We start from the raw sequence: 9631 nt of genomic DNA, 5'->3' as shown, positions 1-9631 counted from the left end.
CCTCTCCTTATAAAAAGCACCTGATAACCCTGACAGCCTGGAAGGGGTGGAGCAGGATTGGCTGGCTGCGCCCCTGCCTCAGTTTCCCCACCTGTTAAAAGGGGGACAAGGGGCTTTGCTTGGTGGGTGATGAGAGTTCAGTGTCTTTGTAATGGCCCTGGCTGAGGGAGCCCCCGGGGCTCAGCCCGGCTTGTTTGCCATCCCATTATTAATGCCAGTAATGGTACAGGAAGGATAAATTCCACCACTTGGCTGAACAGAGAAAATATGCAGAGAAGTGGCTTGCTTTTCATAAATCATTGGTGCTCTGTGCTACAACCAAGCCAGGACTTAAAATTCAGGTCAGGAGAGAGGGACTCTCGTAAGCCAGCAAGGGAAGGTAATTTATTCTGTTTATATCTTTTTACTGCAAGACAAGGTGTGTGGGGGGGAAATTTGCCATGATTTTGCATTTTAAATATTAGTTCAGAGCTGCAGCCTGCCTTGGACTTTATTTATTTGTGTCTCAGAAAACAAGAGAGGGAAAGCGGGGGGGGTGGACTGGGGTGCTTGGGGGGGGTACCCCCCCCACCTGCCCTTGGTGCCACCCTGGGGCAGATGGGGCAAAAGTTGTTGGTGGCATTCATGGCCCCCCCCTTGGTGTGTCCCCCTCCAGCAGCCCTGCCGACCCCCCGGCATTCCTGTGGCTCCCCTGTGGGGATGCTCTGCCAGCAGCATTGGGGGTGCCTTTGGGGGTGCCCTGGGGGGGTTTGGGGGGTACACACAATACCTTCCCCCCCAGAGGAAAAAATAATGCACTGGCCTGTCTGTGGGGGGAAGGTGCTGAGCTGGGCAATGTGCCCCCCCCGCCCAGTGCTGGAGAGCCAGGGTGATGGGGGGTCTGGGGGGGCCTGGGGTACCCCGAGTGGGTGATGCAGCCCTGGATGCAGCAGCATCACCTTGTACAGGGGCTGTGGCACCCATCCCACCCAGGGGACCGATGGGCACTGTCCCCCAGACCCCACGCAGGTGTATAGGGCAGGGGGGGAGCAGGGCAGCCCCGCCAGCATCTCTTGTGGTCTTGTCTTAAAAAAATAAATAAAAAAAAATAAAAATGAAAGGGACCAGGTGACCGAACAGTAGGTAACTAAAAGGTTTTTTATTCACATTGAACAACAAGAGCCATTCACACTAACAGCCTCCGCAAGAGGCAGCGGGGACAGGAAACCCACGACGCTTTCAGAAAACAACTTTTTTCTTTCCTTTTCCATTCTCCTTCCTTTTTTTTTTTTTTCCCCCCTCTATCCTTTTGCCCCCCTCCCTGGTGCCACCCCCTCCCCGCCTTCAAAATAGAAAAATTCGGAGCCTCCGATGACTAAAGTACAATAAATAATCAGTAAACACAAAAACATACTTTATTTGTTTCTCCTTTATACAAAATAAAGAAACTAGAAGCAAAAACTATAATACATCCTCAAATTGGCGGAGCCTCCGGGAAACGTTGGGGTGGGACTCGGTGTCGAGGCTCGGGTTTAATTTCTGCTGTTGTGGTGGTCGGGTTGGTTTTGTTCTGGGTTTTATTTTGTTTACTGGTTGGGGGTTTTTTTGTTGTGTTTTTCCTGTTTCTGCCTCTTTCTAATGTCTTTTCCACCGTGTGGGAGCCCAATCTCAGCCAGTCACTGGGGCAGCCCTGGGCCCGGCCCCTCACCCCCCCCACCCCCTCCTGCTACCCATCACCAAAAACCGGGTCCAAACCCACCTTCTCCTTAGGGATAAAATGGGAAAAACAAAAACAAGGGCGCAGGAGGGGCCGGAGGGGGGGGGGTTATTCCTGCTATTCCCCATTTCCCCCCCCCCCCATGATGTGGTAGGGGATAATTAAAAAGGATGCTAATTAGCAGGGGGGAGCCCTGCCCCAGCCCCCCCTCTCCCCAGGCGCTGCTGGGGTGGTGGGACCTGTGTCCAGGCGAGTTCAGCTTTGGTCCGAGAGGCGGTGGTCCCGATGCCGGCGGGGGGGTTCTTCGGGGCTGGGCACCATTCATTTCCCCCCCCCCCCAACTGTTGGGGGGAAGGTGCCAGGAGGGGGAGGTAGCGGGGTGGCCCCAAGGTCCCGGCGGGGGTGGGGGGGGCTGTCTGCAGTGATGGGGGGCACGCAGGGATGCGTTTTGGCATCGGAGCAGGGGTCTTTATCCGGCGATGGTGACGTGATGCGTCCAGGGCGGGGGGAGAGGGGGGGGACACGCGTGGGCTGGGGGAACGTGGGGGTCTTTTCCCCCTCCACGCGCGCACGCGTGCCCGCACCAGGCCTACCACACCGCCGCCTCGCTGAGCTCCGGGTTGGGGTGCGAGAGAGCCCCGCTGTAGCCGCTATTGCTGGACATGGAGAAGGGCGGGCTGGGCCCCCCGCTGAAGACCTCCCCCGGGATGGGGTGCAGCGAACCGGTCATCCCCGGCTCGGGGCTGGGGGTGTCGGGATGCGAGATCATATCCGTGTACCTTTGGTTTTCTGAGGAGTGGTGTCCGCTTAGGGGGGGCTCCAAGGGTCCCAGGGGTGTGGAGCCGGGTCCTGAGTTCTGAAGGTAGCTGGAATCGGCCGGGGACTGGGCTTGGGAGGGCGGCCCGTGGGGGAAAAAGTCATAGTTGCCTCCCGGTCCGTAGTAGTCACCTTGGTAATCTGCGGGAGGTGGGAGAAAAGGATGGAGCTGGTCACCCAGGGCCAAAAACCTTCCAAAATCCCACCGTGCCCCATACCCAGCCCTGCCTTCTCCCCTGGATCAGCGTGGCCACCCCCTCCAAAATACCCTGCTGGCTCCTGGGGTGCGGGGCCCAAAGCGCCAGCTGCAAATTTGAGCCCAGAGCGAGAAATAAGCCTGTCCTAAGGGCTGCAGCGCTCATCGCCCTCTCCCTGCCTGGCCTGGAGGGAGGGGGCATAGGAGGGCAAGGAGCTCGGGGCTGGGGGGGTGAGGGTGGGCTCAGTTTAATGCTTAGATAACGGGGGGAAAATATATGTACATATAAAGGGAATGGGGAAAAGTATATAGAAAGTGAATGGGGAAAAATATATATAAAGGGAATAGGGGAAAAATATATGAAGGGAATGGGGAAAATATATATATAATGGGGAAAAAATATATATAATGGGGAAAAAATATATATGGTTAGCAGCCCGGAAGGGATCTAGAAACTAACTGCAGGGCAGCAAGGGGTGCCTGGAAAGCCCCTCATCGGAGGGGAGACTTTGAAAATGCAGCTTATGGGGGGGGGGCGGGCAGGGAGCAGGGGGAGAGGGGAGGTGGCGGGGCCGCCCCGCTGCGCCCATCCCGTCCCGTCGGGGCGGCGGGGGCGGGGGGGGCCGGCGGCAGTGACCTTCCATATGCTGCGGGCCCGGGAGGTAATTGGAACAAATGCGGCCTGAAAGGGGCACAAAGCCCCGCAGCTGGGGCTTTGTTCGGGGAGAGGGGCCGCCGCCGCCACAATGCCCGGCCGGGGAGGGGGGCGTGGGCGTGAGTGTGCGTGGACGTGTCTGCGTGTGCATAGACGTGTGCGCATACGGTGCCGTGCGTGTGCACGGCGGGGTGCGTGTGTGTGTGTGCGTGTGAGCACGCGTGTGGACGTGGGGATGCGCCGGCGTGCGCTGGCGTGTGCATTGCACGGCCGTGCGTGTGCACGCGCGTGGGTACGCACAGCGGGGTGGGTGCGTGCACAGGTGCCTCGGCGTGCGTGGGGCGGGCCGGGATGGTGCGGCGGCCGCGGGTGCGTGCCCCTCATCGTCCCCTCGGGGCCCCGGGTGGCTCCGCTCCCCGTGGAGGGGGGGGTCGGGGAGGGGGACAGAGAGCGGGGGGGAAGGGGCGAAGGAAAAACGCAAGGAGAAGCGGGACGGGGAGGAACAAAGGGGAAGGGGAAGAGGGGGGGAAGGACGGGGGGGGGTGGCCGGGGCAGGGTCCCCGCGGACGGTCCCTCACCTCCGTAGTACGTGTAGGGCGTCGAGCCGAGCATCTCGGACTCGTCGAGGCGGCCGCCGAGGGGCCGCATCCTGCGCGGGCTGCGGAAGAAGGCGTGCCGGCGGGCACCCAGCGCGCTCAGCTGCTTCATCCGCCGCTCCTTGGACCGGCGGTTCTGGAACCAGACCTGCGGCCGGGCCGGCGTCAGCGCCCACCGGGGATTGGGGTACCGGGGACCCCTCTGGGTTGGGGACCGCCCCGCACCCCAAGTTTGGCCGGGGGTTACTGGGGAAAGGGATGGAAATCTTGCACCCGCCTGGGAGGGGATGGGTTTTCCCACCTTTGGGTGGTTTTTAAGGATTCCCCCTCCTGCTGCCAATAGCCCCAAAAGGTACACGGGGGGGGGGGCACGCACACCCGAAATAAGAAGGTTTATTAAAATCCTGGCTCCCTGGCTTCATCCCCCTCTGCGCATCCTCAGCCTACGTGTCCCTACCAGGGAGAGGGCAGCCAGAGGATATGGGAGGAATCATTTTCCCTTATAGGGGGGAAAAGAAGGGAGGAAAAGAGAGAAGGAAAAGTGGGGGAGGAACTCCGGATTGTGGCAGACATAGGCAGAAAGTGGGGAGCAGGGAGATGAGCACCTGCTGCGGCAGGCAGGGAGTCAGAGGAAAAGCCGGCCGGTGAGGATGGAGATAAAAGGGACGGGGAAGACGCGGCTGCCTCTCTACGGGGCATCGCCTCATCTGAACCACACGGCTTCAGCCCGTGCACGCCTGTCCCCCGGCCTGGTGGGGTGTCCAGATTATTGCCCCACTCCCCCCTCCACCCCGTGTCTCCCAGGGACGGGGCAGCTCGGGGAACCAGCACATCACACTCCTCCGGGACTACTCCTGCTCCCCTCTGCCGGGAGCCGGGAATCACAGCTCTGTTACCGGCAAAGCCAGAGAGTCCTCCCCTATTAATGCCTCTATTAAAGCCCATTAATCCCTACATTTCCGCAGGGATTTTCTTCACGGAGGCAGTGTGGTAAGAAAGTGCCGGGCTGCCTGCAGAGACCAATGGCTTCTCCTTGCTTTCACAAGGCCGGAGCATCCATCTCCCCGGCACCCCGGGGGATCCTGCTCAGCCCCGGGGGAAGCTGTGCCGCTGGCTTGGCGAGCGGCAGCGGAGGAGCCCAGCTGGCTCACGTTTTGGGGCTGTTTTCCATCTCTTCCCATGGGGTTGGTGTATTAAAGCAGGGGGTGGGGGATCCCCGCTAACCCACGGGAGCGTGGGGTGGGCGCAGGGCTGGGCCTGGGGTGACACTGGCAGGGGACAGATGGGGTTTGCCTGTCCCTGCTTCCCCAGCTCATGGGACCAGCCTCAGTGTCCCAAACCCTTCCCAGCACCTGGGGGAAGATGCTCATGGCCTTGGACTGTCTGGGCTCCCACCAGCACCCCTTCTCCTTCCCTTCCCATGTGGGTCCTTTCCCTGTCTCTGCTCCTGTGAAGTTCTGATGTCACAGGAACCTCGGTCTGTGGCAGGAATGACATCACACTTTTGGGTGGGGGAGGGCTGTGGCGGGGCAGGGGGGCGAGCTGGGGTGATGGGCTGGGGCTGCCCTACCTGGATGACTCTCATGTTGAGGCCGGTCTCCTGGGCCAGCTGCTCTCGGATGTGACGGGTGGGTTTGGGGGTGGCGGCGAAGGCAGCTTTGAGGGTCTCCAGCTGCTTGGCTTTAATGGTGGTGCGGGGCCCCCTCCGCTTGGTGCCCGAGTTCTGCTCCTCGTTCTCGTTGTTGGTGGTCTCCTTGTCCGAGGAGGTCGAGTTGTCCGTCTCCTTGGTGTCGTCCTGCATGGGGTCCTGGAGATCCGGGGACAAACTCCTGTCTGTACATGAGGACACTGTAGAGGAGACCCAGAGAGGAAAGGGGGTGGGGGGCGGGTGACTTAGGGGAGAGATCAACCCCCCCTCTCCTCTGTCCTCCCCGGCCCACCCAGCCCAGCTGCTTTCCAAGAGAGGGTTTGGGGGTGCTGGAGAGCAGCGAGGGGTGCAGATCACCTCTGCCTCCCTGGTACCCCTAAAGCATCATCCCCCCAACATCACGCACAGCTCCAGGCAAGCGCCGCCCGATCTGGCCCTGCGCACTGTGTCATGCCGGCTGGGGGGAGCTGGGGAGGGGGCGATCCCCCAGGCCCACCGCAGCCCCCAGTGCTCCCCCTCTCCCCTCCTGTGGCTTTCACGCCGGGAAACGGGATGGACCGCTGGGAAAAATGCAACCGGTCCCTGTCGGGGTCTGGGGGGGGTCCTCCAGTCATTGCCTTGAGCCTGGCTCACACACCCCCCAGCCAACCCCTCCCACGGGGACCCTGATGCCAGCACCCCCCCAAGGCCAAGCTCTACTCGCCTCGCTCACAGCAGCGGCCCCACTGACTGGCGTGGCAGGATCCGGCCCCGGGTGCTGGACGGAGAGAGAGCCCACGGAAGGGGGTGAGCACAGGCGCCTGGCATGGCTGGGACAGCAGGAGTGGGCCTGATCCTGCTGTCCTGACGCAGAGACAGCTTCCAAGGAAGTCAAATGGGAGCTTTGCCTCTGGGTGAAAGGAGGCGAAGGATCAGGCCCACGGCGCGGGGGGACCGGGCATACTCGCGGGGGGGGCTCCGGGGTGTGGGGGGGCTCCGGGGCGTTGGATCCCGCTTCCCCACCACCCCACATCCCCGCTGCCGTAGGGGCCGTGTGCGGGGTGGGAGCCGGGGGACGGGGGAGCGATGCTGAGGGGCTGCACCTCGGCCGCCGCTCATCCCACGCATGTCCGCATCCCGCGTGGGGGGTCACAGAAGCTTCCCCCCGGTTCGAAGGCTTTCACTTCAAATCTCTCCCTCCCCCCGCGGATTAATGGGGGGGTGTGTGGGGGGGTGGGGGGTGTCGGGCTGGCTGCGGAGTGCAGCCCCTCACCCCGTAAAGCGAAACCTCCTTCCCGGCCCGGCGGGAGGTACCGGCAGCACCACGGCGGCTGCCCGGAGCGGTCGGGTGCTGCCTGCTCCTGCCTGTACGAGCGGCAGGGATGCGTCCCCGGGCGATGCGGCGGGCTGAGCCGCTCGTACCTGAGTTGAGGCTGCTTTCCTTCAAAGTGGGAGAGTTCAAATAATCCTCTTTGCAAACAAATTTGTTTTCGTCTATGATATAGAGTTCCTCGCCCGTGGAGAGCTGCTTGTTGCAGACCATGCAGGTGAAACAGTTCAGGTGAAAGACTTTATTCCGGGCTTTCCGGACGAGGTCGCTGGGGGAGATGCCTTGGGAGCAGCCGGCGCATTTGGTACCAAACCTCCTGGAGAGGGGGAGAAAGGCGAGAGCTGGGATCGGTGATGGGCTGCGGGGCCGGGGGGGGGGTGTGTTTATACCCATCCCCCCTTCTCAAAATCCCACTGCGGGATCCGTCAGCGTCTCTCGCTGGGAGATTTGGGGGGGGAACAGGCGATTCGCACCCCCTGTTCCTTTGAGGAGAGGAGGAGGAGAGCCTTCATCCCCGCGCAGGGTGGGCTGCGGAGGGAGCTCAGGTTTGGGGTGTCCCCACCGGAGGGACACACACACACACACACACACACACGGGTATCCTAGACCGGATTTGGCCCCAGGAGGGCCGGAGGGGAGGGGAGGGCGGCGGGGGTTCCCCTCGGCGCTCCGCGGGGGTGGATTTCGTTTCAGCCGGTGCCTCCCGGGCAGGGAACGGGGGGGATGCTCGGCTCCGCCCGGTGCCGGCCTGAAAATCCCGGGCAGAAAACGGGGCTAATTACGGCCAGAGCGACGGAAAAAGGGAGCAGCGGGTGCGGGGGACACTGCGCACCCAGAACAACAACGGGCGGCGGGGAAGGGAGCTCCGTTCCCCGAAGCATCCCGGGGTCCCCAGCCCGGCGCCGGCACTGTCCCGCTCTCCCGGGGAGGATTTTTCCTGGTCGGGAAGACCGCTTTGGAAATCTCCTATTTTCCTTCCCTTCACTGGAGGCAGAGCGGTTTTGTTTTTTTTTTTCCTCAGGAGATGCCTTTTTTTTTTTTTTAAATAAAATTCCAGGGAATCCGAATCGGCTGGAAATTATCTTCCGCAAGCGGAAGGAAAAAAAACAAACCAAAAAACCAAAACCCAAAACCCAACAACCCTCCACACACACACACACAAAAACCAACCCACAAAAATCCACAAAAAAAAAAAATCCAAACAAAAAACTCAAAACCCCAAACCGCCTCAAACCCCAAAAGGAACAAACCCCCCTCAAACACACAAAAAAGATGCCCCTAAAGCCCGGGAGCGGGGCTGCCGCTGCCAGGTCCCCGGGGGAACCGGGGGCTGCCAGGCCCCGGGGTGCCTACGCAGGGTCCCCCGTTTTTCCCCTCCGGTCGCGGCACAACTTCTGCCTCCCTCGCTGCTCCCCGTGACGTTGATGTAGTGGGAGCATTAGGAGTCATAAGTCATCGCCCCCCCCTTCCCATCCCGGCCCCTAATTTCCTCAGCGGCACCTTATCGCAGTCATTAGGGGCGTTTAAGGAGCTGCGGAGCGCGGGGCCCCGCCGGAGCGGGGCGGGGGAGGCGAGGTTTTGGCCACCGTCTTCACCAGGGCCTGTGGTCCCGGGAGGGGGCGAGGAGCTCCAGGCCGGACCCCGGAGCGGGGGGACGCACGGCTGCCGCCGCCATGGGCCTGCCGCGACGGGGCGGGCGGTGGCACCGGCGGAGCGGGGCCCGGTGCTGGTGAAGGCAAGGTCATGGGGAGACTGGGGGGGTGCACGGCCTCGCCGCCCCCACCTCGGGCTGCAGCAGCCGCCGGCCCCCCGCCCCCCCCCCCCCCCACCGGGGCTCCCTCGGCCCGGGGAGCTGCTTCCCCTCCTGAGCGGTGGGGCAGGCTCGGTGCGGATGCCCGGCAGAGAGGGATGGGCGGAGAAGCGGGGAGCCCCCCAGGCTCCCCCTAAAGCTCCCGGGGAGGCATCGGGAGCCGGACGCGGTGTGAACCTCCGCACCCTCTCGTCCCCTTTTGCAGGGTTCTGGGGGGGGACTCACCTGAAAAAGTCATTTTTGCAGTAGAGTTTGCCTTCCCTGGAGAAGCATTTCTCGGTCAGGTTGCACTTGCACTCGCAGCACTGGACGCATTTGATGTGCCATGCCCTGTCCAAGACGTTCAGCAGGAACCGGTCCAAAATCGGCCTCTCGCAGCCCGCACAATGCACCATCATAACCTCCGCCGGGGGATGGAGACGCGCAAACGAGAAGTCAGCCCCGCGCCGACACACGGCGGCGGCTCAAAAATTCAGGAAAAAAAAATTAAAATAAAATAAAAAAAAGGGAATAACGAAAAATTCAGGGGAGGGAAGCGGAGCGGCTGTCAAGTTCTTCCCCCTCTTCTCTCCGGAGCCTCGGCGGCGGGAGGGAAAAAACGATGCCCAAAAAAAAAAAAAAAAATCCAAACCACCCCCGAGAAATAACAATAATAATAATAAAAAACCCCCAAATCCACCCCCCGGTCCCTCCGGAGCGCCCCGGGAGCCGGCGGAGCGGCGGCCGCGCTGCTGGCGGGCTCTGCGGCAGCGGGCGCGGCGGGAGGGGTGCATGAACCCCCCCCCTGCAGCCGGCAGCCCCGGTGCCTCGCTGTGCTCCGCCGCCGCCGCGCCGCCACTCTCATGCTGTCCCCATCGCCAGCTTTGTCCCCCGCCTTAGTAATTCGCGCATCCTTATTCAGATTT

General features: G+C 61.9%; 1 protein-coding gene across 1 annotated transcript; it reads right to left on the bottom strand.

Moving 5' to 3' along the window:
* Window positions 1–2285: 2285 nt before the first annotated feature.
* Window positions 2286–9124, bottom strand: LHX5 (LIM homeobox 5). Its single transcript, XM_054844562.1, has 5 exons — window positions 8952–9124; window positions 7009–7232; window positions 5530–5807; window positions 3942–4107; window positions 2286–2653 (listed from the first exon to the last, which is right to left on the bottom strand). Exons 1-5 carry the CDS (start codon window positions 9122–9124, stop codon window positions 2286–2288), a joined length of 1209 nt encoding a protein of 402 aa, XP_054700537.1.
* Window positions 9125–9631: the final 507 nt, after the last annotated feature.

This window comes from Grus americana, chromosome 16 (genome assembly GCF_028858705.1).
Source record: "Grus americana isolate bGruAme1 chromosome 16, bGruAme1.mat, whole genome shotgun sequence".
Taxonomy (NCBI): Eukaryota; Metazoa; Chordata; class Aves; order Gruiformes; family Gruidae; genus Grus; species Grus americana.
The sequence above is the reverse complement of the archived record's forward strand: the minus strand, read 5'-3'. Positions and strand labels throughout refer to the sequence as shown.

What these genes read in the sequence shown, in the direction of transcription:
- LHX5 (XM_054844562.1), bottom strand. Translation starts at nt 9,124, where the DNA reads ATGATGGTGCATTGTGCGGGCTGCGAGAGGCCGATTTTGGACCGGTTC. An exon ending in GGAAAGCAGCCTCAACTCAG is followed by an intron (nt 5,808 to 7,008) that starts GTACGAGCGGCT and finishes TCTCCTCTACAG; the next exon opens with TGTCCTCATGTACAGACAGG. An exon ending in GCCCTACACGTACTACGGAG is followed by an intron (nt 2,654 to 3,941) that starts GTGAGGGACCGT and finishes CACCTCCCGCAG; the next exon opens with ATTACCAAGGTGACTACTAC.